At 42.2% G+C, this 12,850-nt stretch overlaps 1 protein-coding gene across 2 annotated transcripts in view; it reads right to left on the minus strand.

Annotated features, from left to right (window-relative positions):
• kif1b (kinesin family member 1B) overlaps positions 1-12,850 on the minus strand; it is a 58,791-nt gene that overhangs the window by 3,606 nt on the left and 42,335 nt on the right. Inside the window, exons 26-47 of one of the 2 annotated variants that reach the window (XM_042409808.1) lie at positions 11,619-11,870; positions 9,779-9,897; positions 9,314-9,399; positions 8,890-9,019; positions 8,397-8,550; positions 7,770-7,860; positions 7,545-7,663; positions 7,360-7,415; positions 5,911-6,019; positions 5,384-5,450; positions 5,067-5,151; positions 4,381-4,486; positions 2,656-2,770; positions 2,421-2,554; positions 2,243-2,304; positions 1,984-2,129; positions 1,562-1,822; positions 1,355-1,426; positions 923-1,044; positions 587-739; positions 274-466; positions 61-179 (exon numbers count right to left, since the gene is read on the minus strand). In XM_042409808.1, coding sequence (XP_042265742.1) covers positions 61-179; positions 274-466; positions 587-739; positions 923-1,044; positions 1,355-1,426; positions 1,562-1,822; positions 1,984-2,129; positions 2,243-2,304; positions 2,421-2,554; positions 2,656-2,770; positions 4,381-4,486; positions 5,067-5,151; positions 5,384-5,450; positions 5,911-6,019; positions 7,360-7,415; positions 7,545-7,663; positions 7,770-7,860; positions 8,397-8,550; positions 8,890-9,019; positions 9,314-9,399; positions 9,779-9,897; positions 11,619-11,870 — 2,751 coding nt within the window. The remainder of the gene's footprint in view (positions 1-60; positions 180-273; positions 467-586; positions 740-922; positions 1,045-1,354; positions 1,427-1,561; positions 1,823-1,983; positions 2,130-2,242; positions 2,305-2,420; positions 2,555-2,655; positions 2,771-4,380; positions 4,487-5,066; positions 5,152-5,383; positions 5,451-5,910; positions 6,020-7,359; positions 7,416-7,544; positions 7,664-7,769; positions 7,861-8,396; positions 8,551-8,889; positions 9,020-9,313; positions 9,400-9,778; positions 9,898-11,618; positions 11,871-12,850) is intronic. The other variant, XM_042409805.1, reaches the window with a different exon arrangement.

Genomic DNA, 12,850 nt, shown 5'->3' on the forward strand with positions numbered 1-12,850 from the left:
TGATCAGACTGAATGTGGAGCTGCTTCGTGTGAAGTGTAGATGAAGAGAAGTGTGTGTACCTTATCGTTCCTGCTAGCAGAGGGTTAAACGCGTACAGCCAGTCGTTCATGTCTTTCTCGTTGTTGGCCTGCAGGAGGATTCCTCTGTGTTTCGTGCACACAGCAAATGTGTTGGGAGTCTGAAAAGAAAACAGCAGATATTTCTCATATTGCACATGGAACTGTAGGCAGTAAGACTGTAAGTTAAGACGTTGAGATGATTTGAAACTCTACCTTGAGCATGGCCTGCTGGTCTTCACTGTATTCCACCTGTGCTGTGGAGAGGTTGAGGACGCCCCGCTCCACCGGGTCCTTGTCGCTGTTGTAGATGAAGACGTAAGGCCGGCGCACAACTACGAAGTGCTTCACCCATGAGTTGGAGCGCGGCTCCATGAAGCTTAGGAAACCCTTCTTTGACACTACCGATCTGATATGGAGCAAAAAAAAATTCAGTTGAAATCATCCAGGTTTAGCAGCAAAAACAGAAAAGTAAGCAAAAGCATTAAGGCTAAAATAACAGAAAAAGAGCTAATGTGGTGGTCCTCACCCTGGCCTCATTTCTTCAATATCAGGCACCAAGTTGAGGAACTCGTTCTTCCCAGCACGCGCAAGGTAGGAGGTCTCCAGGCTGGGAACCATCGGGAAGTTTTCATAGTCTGAGCAGGAGGGGCTGGAGGCACGGGAGCTGTTCTCTGGGGTCCTTAGGAAGACAAGCAAAGTTAGTTACAACCTGTCAATAAATGTAAAGTAAGCTCGGCCCTGCTTGCAACATTTTATACAGATGCTGATTGAAATTAAACACCAGCTGTCTACAGTAACATACAGAAAAAAAATATGAAAGGATAAGCTGGTACAGATAATTTAAATGAAAGAGAAGATTTACTTCTGGTCTACGGAGCCGCAGCGGGAATCAGACAGAGAAGGGCAGGTGGAGGAGGGGGTGAGGGTGGCGCTGCTGAAGCTGGTCACTGATGGGTCGCGTCCGATTGGTGAGATGTCGGAGAGCTGAGGAGAAGAAGAGTAGAGAGATAGAGACAGACGTTCAACACATTGTTTATGTCTGTTAAGCTCACATGATTATATTTGGATAGAGTTATGTTCAAGTAACCAACAAGTTAGATGTTTATTTAAGAATCATTTGCCATCATGTGACATCTCCTGATTACCTCTGAGCTTAACTTTTTTATCCATGAACTGCTTTCAACACTATTTTGAGAATTCCTCAAACTCATTAAGACTTTCTAGTAACACATCATATTGTTAGCTGTTAGTGTATCAGCATTGAACCACAGTATCCAAGTAAAATGAGACTCACCTTGCAGTCACTGATACTGTTGACCACCTGGTTGTATTCACTGTTGAAGGTGTGTGTCATGAGGCGCAGGCACTACAAGAGAACAGAAGATAAGACGGATCAGTTCGTAGCGCAGTAGGAGAGGCTGCTGCTGTTAATTATGCAGCGAAGCATAAATTGTCGCTGAGAATATCCCATCCTGTCCCGTGTTACAGAACTTCCTCTCACCTTAGTGGCCAGCTCCTTCTCACGATCCACCAGGCTCTCGATGTCGGTGGAGTCGTAGCCGCTGCTCTCGCTGGGCGTGATGGCGCTTTCAAAGGTGGTGCTGGAGATCTGTGAGGAGATGGAGGTGGAGGTGGACAGGGTGCCTGAGCTCATGCTGGGCGACAGGGACTCGCTCAGGGACTTGGTGGTGGGAGCCGTTCCCACCGGAGCAGCCTCACCCAGCTTCTCCCTCAGCAGGAGCAGGTGACGGGTCTTCTCCACCTGGACGAATGGAAAGGAGCAGGGTGAAGTTTACATCATGAGAGGACACTTTTCAAAAGGAAAGTGGGTATTTGATTTAGCGTGTATTAGTTTACTTTTTTGTGAGTGATATATTTTTTCTATTAAGATTGCCAGTGATTGTGATTTTTTTAAGCACCCACCTCATGCAGCTGCTCCATTTTCTCCAGCTCCCATTGGTGCTCCAGGATGAGACTGTCTCCTCTGGGCCTCCAGCCAGCCAGGTTCTCTTCTCCACGCACATAAGCCACTGATGTATCCAGGACCTTCCTCCTCCTCCTCTGCATGCCTGCTCAGAACAAAGCTCTTGTTAGGATAAAGCTCTCAGAGGATTCATGGTGAACCAGCAGCTTGTCTTAAAACATTTCTTTCAATGATGTCGTAGATTTTCGGACTGCTCACCTGGGCTTCCGGTGTCAGACATCTTGCACAAGCTCAACTCGTAGATGCCAGTGACCCGATTGCTGTGAGTAAGAAGAGGAAGTTTTATTGAAGTAAACTGTGTATGGATGTAACCTGATCAAATTGTCTTTAATTTAGGTAATAGAAATGTCCACAATAAAGCAGCCTGCAACCTTACCAGTCAGGTGTTTTAGCGTATCCGCTCCCAAAGAGGTTCCTGAGGGACCGGGGAGGGGAGATCTTTGCGTCTCGTGAGTAGAAGACCATGCAGATGTCTTTGGTAATAATGGCAGGCTGGATGCAATGGTCAAGCTGTGAAGAGGAGACACAGTTTGTTAGTCATGTTAACATCAAAATTGGTAAAATATAGAGCTCAACGAAAGAAGATACAACAGCGAAGAGAAGTGACGGACCTCCAGATATGCAGACAGAGTCATGTAGATCTTCTCTCCATAAGGAGTGACTCGGTTTAGCAGGAGGGAGTTGTGCAGGGAGCTGTCCCACACCGCCTCGAAGCGGTAGAAGGTCCTGAACAAGAACAAAAACAACCTTCAGCTCTCAACAAAAACACAGAGATATCAGTTCACACATTATTTTCTAAGTCTAAGTTAGTCAGTGCTTTACAAACTATAGCGTTTGTAGGATCTGTATGGGTACAGCTGCAGTGATTTAACTATAGGACAAGCTAATTTTGTAAAAGAACGTGTAAATAACCAGAGAGAGAGAGTCAGACATCATTCTTTTGTAGACAACGTGAGCACAACGCTGACAGATTAAGCAGTCAGCGCTGTGAAGTGACTGAAGTGGCCCTCACACTTATCCCTAGTCATGACAAGATGTGAGGAAACACACTGAGGTGAGACCTTTACACAACGTGAGCAGGAGCCACGCTAGTTAACAGAGTGTCGGGAATGTGCAGAGAGTGCGGCAAGCTTTGAGAGACAGGTGGCATGCAGAATGTAAGGTTGATATGTTCTGCATGATATAATTAATATACTATATAGCAACAAACAGTTACTGATATTATGTGAACTGATCTAAGCGGCTGGCATGAAGAATCCTCCTTGATTTCTCTTCTTCTTTACAGATATAAAAACTATATTTTAAATTTATTTACCGCTTTCTTCCTTTTGCGCGTCATTTTATAGATTTGTGTCTGCCTGCTTTCTAAGATGACTCATTTATACTGTTCCTGTCTTTGGCAGCAGGGGGCACTCTTACCTACGGACTGAGAGCCAGACTGACTGCCCTGTTGGTGCCTCTCTGGCCTTTGTTGTTATTGAGTTAAGACTCAGTGAATAACAGCCTTGACGAAAGCATTCATTTTTAATCTGGGCGCCACTGTGAGTGAGTGAGTGTCACAAAATCACAAACTAATACCAAAAAAGGGGGGTTGCAGTTGCATTTACCAGATCGCCTTTACTTGCCCATTAAATACTTGGTATGCAAATCTGTTTTCAGACACTAAATATTGAAGCAGATAAAGGCAAACTGAATGCAACACGCCAACAAAAAACACAAACGGTGGAGAACTTATTTCTATGACTCTATGGGGCTAAAAGAGAAGCATAAAGGTCTTTCACAGAAGGAGCCTTATGTTCTCTGGTCACTGGTACCTATCAATATCCTTATCAATAGAAAGCCTGAGCACAATCAAGAGTCCAGTCGCAGCAGGAGGAGAGAGTGCACGGAAAAAAAACAGAGAGAAGCACAAAGAGTCAGGCAACAGAGACAATGGAGCAAATTAACAGGAAAATTAACAGCAGTGAAAATGGAAATGCTCATGCAATGATTTCAATGTAGCTTCAGCAAATAATAAAGGCAAGAACACATATTGTACACATGGGTCTAATGGGTATTCCCACATACTGTTCATAAACTGTGACTGTTTTTAAGAGTAAGAAACCAGCTACAATATGTGACAATAATGCCATAGCAGTAATATTACTGATATAAGTTTGCTGCATTTTTAAAAGATGTGCGTCAAAATAAGCCAAAACAAAAAATAAGCAGAATGTCAGCAACAAACCTTCATTCAGTGCCCACATAAAGATGTATTTACACCATCAAGTGTTGTCTTTATTAAGTAAAGTTGGATTTAAAGTATTCAGAGTCAAACTATCTCAGAGTGGACCTACCTGTTGGAGTTGTGGGATGACTTGATGTTTTTGGCAGAAATGATGTTGAGGGACAGGACAGCGTCAGCAGCGCCGTCGTCCACTTCAGCCTTGTTTCTGATGCGACCTGGTGAGGCACAGAACAGCAACGACAGATCAAACATCCCTGCCATCAAACGAGCTTCTTTTGAGGGAATATAAATGCTTAACAGAAGAACAGGGTGGCTTCATAGCTGAGAACACTGCAGCCAGTATGTCCATTAACAACCATACTGTCACAGTGTCCAGGAGCGAGACTCCAAACACATGCCTCCTCACTCATGAGTCTCCCTGAATAAGAGTGTCAGCAGCTGAAAGCATAAAATGTGAAATGTAATTATTTGGTCCATCAGCTACAGCTACAGTATAAACTGCTTTAAGAGAGAAGCAGCCTGAGGCGAAGCAGACGCAACTCCCCAGACTGGAATCATGACTGAGGAAACTGTGTGAAACATTTTCAGTGCGGCCTCACAAACTGAGCTTCCTTTAAGATGATAAAAAAGTATTGTATCATATTTTCAGAGTATCCACTGACACTGCTGTGTGAATGAGGAAACAATCACACAGCAACACCCTCTTATCTTCTACTGTGACAGTGTGGCGTGTTTCAGTGGTGTTTTGTCTGTAGCAAAGTAGAACTAGTAATCCCTGAGGGGAACATTGCTCACCCACGACCAGCTCACGAACGTCCTTCCAGTGCAGCTCGCTACCCTTCTCATGGATGAGAGTCACTGTGATCCTCCGCTGGATCCCCTGCAGCAAAGATGACAGGAGCTTAGGATCAGAGGAGACCCAGCTAGAACAAAATTAAGCTTCTAAATGATGTTTATAAAAAAAGAAATATCATCTATCGTACGATTTTTGCTTTCGTAGGTTGACAGGAAAAAGGTCAAATCTGATTTTTTTTTGTAAAATCCAAACTGACTTTATAGAATTAGTGACTAGTGTGTGTGTGACTCTTAGGAGAGGTGTGGATCTCCAGTACCTGGTGCAGTAGGTAGGTGCCATGGCAAGGCAGACCTCCACTGTGATCCACTACAGCTGGGATGTACCTGAGGAGGGAGGACATCCACAGGTTAGAACATCACATCTCATGGTGGTTTTTTTTAATGAGGATTTGAAGAATTGCTTTCAAAACTTGTCTACCGTTTGAAAAATGGGATGCTTGCGCCAGAAATATTTGTGTTCAAGGTCAAGTCTTTTAAATCTTTTCATGGATCTTATCATCATTGTTTAAACTGTTTATATGCTGCTCAAATATGCCCTTTGATCAACAGACACTCTGACCTACACTTCTGCTTACATTGTTTTTTCATCTTTTCTTATCTCTTTCGGTGTGAAGTAAATGTTGAAAGGTTTGCTTTGTTTTTAATATTAATGAGACGGGGGCACTTTGAGTTGCATTTGAGATATCACATCATGTATCTCTTTAAAAATGACACATAAAGAGCATAAAAATAAACACATATTTACTGCTGTATGTGAATATAAGATACATGTCTAGACACTCACTCTCCGGTGGGCTCCAGCTCGCTGATCTCAAACCAGACCAGCAGGTCATACTTGCTGACACACTGACCCAGGTTGGACTTGGTGATGGTGTTAAGCTTGGTGGCTGGAACTGACACACACACACACACACACAAACACACAAGTGGAAAATTAAAAATTGGAATCTGAATAAAAATAAGGGATAAATTTTAACAATATAAATATGATTAGTAAATGGAGGCTGGATATGTGATGTGAACACACTGCTGACCCTGGATACTGAGCCATTAACCCCCCCCACCACCCACACACATAATACCAATATTTAAAGGATGCGTTAATTATAAAATCCATTATAAGTGAAATAAAGGTAAAAAGGAAGTACAACACATTGTATTCAAACAAACAGTTGCACACACTGAGATGCTTGAGGTGCTAAATCACAGATTACACCACCACTGACAGCACCCTGCTGTCTGACACATCAGGATTATGTTCCTGTTGAAACAGGCTAATCTCTGAGGCACACAGCTACAGATTAATTTGTGTTCAATATGGTTGAAATGAACATTATTCCTCATGAAAACTACCCTAATTGGACCGCAGCTGAACCTATAAAGGCTTAAGCCTCTGGATTCTGATTTATGCTGTGAATGCTGTGTCGGTGATCTTCTATGATAAGGATTAATACTTATTTTATTATGCGGTTTAAGATTCAGCGCATGTGGCAGATTTACCTGGAGGTGTGAGCTCAGGACAGTTTGTAAGCGACAGGAGGAAGGTTGGACTGTGCTGACAGGACCTAAATAGACCTGCAGCAAGGTGCAGCAGCACATACAACCACTGCAGAGCTTTATCGCGCTATAGCCTGCAGTCACAGAGCACCACAAGAGCAAAGCACAGGACTAGTCTAATCACTACAACACAGGTGCATCTAATGCCTGGTCTGTTTGCTACTACAGTGTCCGCTGTACCAACCATGGTGCCTGGGCACGATTAGCACAGGGTCATTGGGCACTGTGAGGAAGGGGAAGTGAGAGAGCTGGTCAGCCTCGTCCTCCAGGCTGGCCACGGCGGCGGACGCCAGGTCGTTGGCGTGCTCGGACAGCGTGTCCAGCACCTTGCCGTTCACATATCCGCTCACCAGGTAGCGGATCAACTCTATCTTACGGGTATGGTCTGGGGTTGGTTTGCAATGTGTGATATTGTGTGAGTGATGAGAAAGTTTGTAGAGGATGAGTGAAAAAAAAAAACAGATGTGGAGGAGGACAGACAGAGTTAGGTAAGAGGATTATGGATAGAGGGGGAATGATTAAATATGAGACAAAAAAATCCAGAGGAAGCGAGAAATGAAAGAAAAGTGGAAGGAAATATGAGGCATGCTGATATCACCATAACAGAAAAAATAAGCTTTAATGGTGGTGACAGTTGCTGTTTCGGTACACAGTGTACTGACATTGAAATCCTTACCTGGTTTAGACAGAGGCATAGGAATAGGATAGTATTTCCTTGACGGTGTAGGAGGACTGTTAAGACAAATAGAAGAATATGTATTTCTAACAAAATCTAGCGTTCCAAATATGAATTATCACTGCATCAGTAAAACATTTTTTTAAGGTGATTAAGCAGAAAAAGAGTTTCTTAGCTCCACCAACCTGATCAGGTCCTGGCCATGAAGATGCAGCGGGTGTTGCTGGTAGTGGCCGAACACTTCAAACACGATGGGCTTGCTCTTGATGTACTCAATAAAAGACTCCGTCACTTCTACAGAAATCTGCTCCAACGGGGAAAAGAAAGGAGTTGTCAGAAGGAATTTACATAAAGTGGGTTAAAGTTAAGCTTGCTTGTGTGTGTTTGTGTGTTTGTGTGTATACACTCACATTCTGGACGTGATAAAAGCCCAGGGGTGCTCCTTTGCCGGTGTTCTTCAGTGGCTCGGTGGAAAAAGCCTCGTCATGACGATGCAAGAAACTGAAGAAACAAACACGAATGAGTGTCAGTGTGTCACATTTATTTGTAAACAATATGAGGATGTTTCTGCAAATTCTGCATTTTCTTTTATAATGCAAAAGTCGACTCAACTAATCAACCATTAAAATATCACTAGAACTTGTCACTGCTCTTGTTATTCTGTGCTGTGTTGTGGACAGTTGCTTGAATTTTGCCAAAGTTATGGTAAAAATAAAGCTGAATCATTTGCCTTTTTTATTTTTATTTGATTGGTGATCTCAAATCAAAGGAAACTTTCATATAAATGTGTTTTGTTGTAGTAATAACTACCACTGTATTGCATTTGTCCCTAAGTACAGCTATTTTTGCTGTTGTTATGATGAGCTTTTTCACAAAATTTAAATATAGATATAATTATTACATATAAAATATCACTACTATATCTCAATAGTTAGATATAAGACACCACAGGGGACATTGGGACATGTATGATTGTGAAGCTCTTACATTAACACTGAGGTTACCAGAGACTCTTTTTTTGAGGATTGTGAACTTACTTGAATTGGCAGAAGATATCGGCGTACTCAGGCGGGACGCCGTTGGCCTGAAGCACGGTAACACGGAAGGTGAAGATGCTCCCCACCTCCAGCTGGCCTGCCAGACCATCACCACAACCCAGCTTGGTCTCTGCGATGTTACCCAGCTTGAGATCTGAAGAGAGCCACAGGGGGAAGGTTAGAACTTGTGCTGTGATTTATTGAAACTGCACATGTGATCACAGGTTGCAGCCATGCATACAAATTCTAAGCTCTGCACAGTTGCACGTTATAAAGCTCATGATTTGTAGAGCGGATTCTGCTGTTCGTGCATCAAACAGCCTTTGTACACATTCCTTCACAAAACAAGACAAAGTGCATCGGTCTCATTTCCATAACTAAACATTTTCAGTCCTCCTTTGCGTTCAACAGGACCATCTGCCAAGTTTGTGTTTCCCAGTGGGCTGAGAGGTCAAAGTGTACGAGTGGAGAAGTGTAGGTCTGGCAGGCGTACCCATGTCATTGATTCTGTTGAGCTCCTCTGAGGGTGTGATGACCTCTGAACTTTGACCCTGACCCTCCACAATGCGCAGCTCTTCCAGGGACAAGCCGGAACGGGTCATGACCGTGGAAGGGAAGTCGTTCTGATTGGTCAGAGATGCAAGAGGGGAAGGAGGAAGACATTAGCATATAGCTGGTAGAGAGAAATGGAATAAGCAAACCTCCACCTGTGTGAGTGCTTTTATATTTTATTTGCATAATACTGAATGAATGAAAGCTAGGTTTGCCATTCCTTCTTTGTTTAAGAAAACAAACAGGCAATGAAGGAACACTCTCCAACAAATCACAACTTTCTCTGCTGACTTCATAATCAAAATATTACACAACCGCTCTCTGTCTTTAAGTTTAAAACAACTTTTATCTGACTCAGGGCTTACCTTTTTGAAGTACTCATCATCAAAAGAAATCTTGGCGGTTCCCGACTGTCTAACTCCTGACCCGTAGTCTGGGGCTTCTTCGTCAGCTACAAAGAGACAAATCAGCCTCTTATCAGGATCTATCAAAGACGCAGCTGACTTAAACTGTCAAAGTACATCAAAAGGAATACACAGAGACTCTGAAGGAATTTTCTTTTCGCCACTTGATCAGTGGCTCGGAATGCCCTTCAAACATGTTTTCACACTGATATCAAAAAAAGAAGTTACAACCTTACATCTATACAGTTATTTGGCAATTAATATACATTAAGTGGAAATAAGTATGTAATTCAACTGCTACATTATTTCCATATTATAAAAGTTTGACAAATACTAATATCACATAAACGAGTGATTAACCAGATAAAACCCGAGTATAAAGACCCGGACAGTCTTGCTCATTAGAGAATCTCATTAATTACTCACCAGCTATAGCCTGAACCCCCACGCGCAGGAAACCGCGCACCTCGCCCTTCTCTGTTACTATGGCAACACGGTGAACCAGTGGTACAGGGTACAGCAGGTTGCTCAGGTACACGAAAGCTCTGAGAGTAAGAGGGAGGAGAGAGACATGAAAACCTGATCCTAGTGCAGAGTGGAACAGCTGCTGCAGTATGATTTTTTTTTTGTTACATAACTGCCATGTTATCTGTTGCATTTAATTAAGCTTATAAAAAGATAACTGAATATCCTCTTACTGAAATATATGAGTACTATAGTCACATGGACGATTTTCTGATAGCTCTACGTTCTACACACTGACAAATATGTGCACAGACATTTCCAGTGTTTAGCATATATTAATAACTACCATTACAAACATATTAGTGAAAATTATGTTAAGGGACAAGCAAAAACAAAACGAAGAAAAAGAAATTTGAACATAAAATCATACAGTACATGCTTAAGGGCACTGAAATCAGCAGCAGCTTAAACCCTCCACTTTATTTTTAAAGTGCGTGACAGAGGTGATGACAGATCGCCTGGGATGCAGCAGTAGCAGAGTGGTTTATTGTGTCGTGTTATGGTGATGTTTAGTCTCTCACTCGCTGACATTTTGTTTTGTGGGACTTGATTTGTTTTGCTGCACCCACGGTGACCTCCTCTCTCTCTGTCCCCCCCCCTCCCCTCTCCTCCTCCCACTCCACTCTCCTCTGCTCCTTCCCTCCCACCTCCCCTTTGCAGGGAGACTCAAGGCCAAGGCGGAGGAGAGATATCAATCTACAAAATCTCTGAAGTCACGGTGACGCAGGTAGCTGAGCTACGGCTGCTGCAGAGTCTGGCTGGCTCACAGTCTGCATCGATCTGTCGTCTTATTCTGAGATTGGCACTCTGTGTTTATTACAGCTCTGAGGCTGCAGCCTCGGTACAACGTGTGCTGTGATTTCATGTGCTGCTGCAGCATATCATTCCATCCTAACATTGTATTAAAACAAACATATTACAAGCAAGCATTATTATGAACGTGACTGCCAACTACCATTGTGTTAATATTACCTACTATACAGTCAGAGAAAAATGTTAAAACAAACAAAGGTTATAAAAACAAATGTTTCAACCACAACTTAATACATGAAATTAAAAAAAAATTAAAAAACTCAAACAGGATTTAAGGGATTAAAAAAAAAACATAAAATGACAGACCGCAAATCAACTTAGACACAGCAAATACATGTAATTCACACACAGATGGGAGTTAATACAGTCAGTGCTGCGATGGTGGCGGGGGATGAGACATCACGCTGGGAGGAGGTGGAGAGAAAAGGATGGTGGCTTTTCAATTTTTGGGACTGAGTCTAAATTAAAAGCAGTTATTACAAAGCAGGCCTGTGCGGCACAGAAGTATGACTAATCGTGTTAAATTCAAAACTGGTCCATTTTATCTTTGCAAAGCTGCTATGAATACATGATCTGATTCTGAAATGATTCTTTCACCAGCGAGGGTTTTTATGATAATTAATAAGTGATATACTTACAGTATATACTCACATTTTTTAAGATTCTGACTTGTCAGACGCTAAAATAATACATAAAATGATGGTACATCTAATATGCTGTTACTTTTGTATGTATTTCAACATCTTTCCAGACATCTACTGTACTTAAAATAACTCATTTCTTATTTTGTTTTCTTATCTACACTGAGTAAACGTTTATTTGCCCTTTTACAAAAAACAAAAAAATCACTAAACCAAGCCAGCACCCCCCAAACTCCAGTCCCAGCTTGTGTATGGAGGACGTGGGAAAGCCACTGCCAGTCACCAACCTTCCCACCAGGATGAACCAGGGGGAGCGGTCGTAGAAGGGGTCCTGGCCGTCGCTGAAGATGTCCGAGCCCTCCTCTGTGCCGGCGTCCGAGCTGGTGTCGTCCACAAACGCCTCATCGTCGATCAAGTCAGACATCTCGCTCTGGCGCTCGTCCGCCAGCTCGGTGATCTCGGAGTCGGTGGTGGAGAAGGTGGGCGAGGGCGTACGGTCGGCGAGGTGCTCGTTAACGCAACCGTGGAAGATGGGGGAGCTGAGAGGGTTGGTGGTTTGGGAACAGTGGCGAGAACCAAGGAAAGGTAACAATGATGTAAGAGTTAAACAGGCCACTGCAGCTCATTGAACATGGCTGATATGTGATATTTCACTTTGGCATGATAATCACTTTTTCCTCATAAACGGTGTATTATTTGGTAGTTTACTATCACAAATAACATAAAACCATACACAGATATAATGGAGATAAACAAGTTTTTTTTCCCGTATGATTTGCCAAGTAATCAACCATGAACCACAGTTATACGTTAATCAGTCAAGATGGCACACGCTAACTTAGCTAAACCAAATCAATTGAGATTCTTTTTTTTCTGTGTATGCTGGCATCACTCGCTCAAGAATTAATTCTCCACACTTTGAAGCTATTACAAATGTAACAGAAGGGTTCATGTCTTAAAGAGCAGGTATTACAAAAAGCTGCAAGGTGTCACACCAGTTTATAGAAAACATGACCATTTTATACCAAAATGAAACGTCACTTTAAAAGGATTAACGTGTAAATCTTCTAACGTACGCTGTCTGAAAGAGGATAGAATACAAAATGCCACAAATTTCCACATTATCCAAATCCACTATGTTAACAAGCTTTTGTATGAACTGGATGTCAACGTGAGAATGGCAACAGACACAGTAAAATGACATAAAGGATGTATGAAAATGACAATTTATGACTTTGAAAAAAAAAAAAAAACAATTTCAATGCATGATGTCAAGTAAAAATGAATAAATACACAACGCAATATTGATAAGTGACATGGAATCAAAAGCATCAAATGAAACCACAGATGTGACATCAAACTATGAAAACAACTTGAGTGAAAAAAAAAAAAAACATAAAAGGATTTGCGTTAGAAAACAAAACAACAGATATAAATGATAAAACGTGGTGCCAAAACATGTGACATCACTGATACATATGCCTGTAATGACAGAAAATGAATCTGTGTAACAGAATTT

This window comes from Thunnus maccoyii, chromosome 4 (assembly GCF_910596095.1).
Source record: "Thunnus maccoyii chromosome 4, fThuMac1.1, whole genome shotgun sequence".
Taxonomy (NCBI): Eukaryota; Metazoa; Chordata; class Actinopteri; order Scombriformes; family Scombridae; genus Thunnus; species Thunnus maccoyii.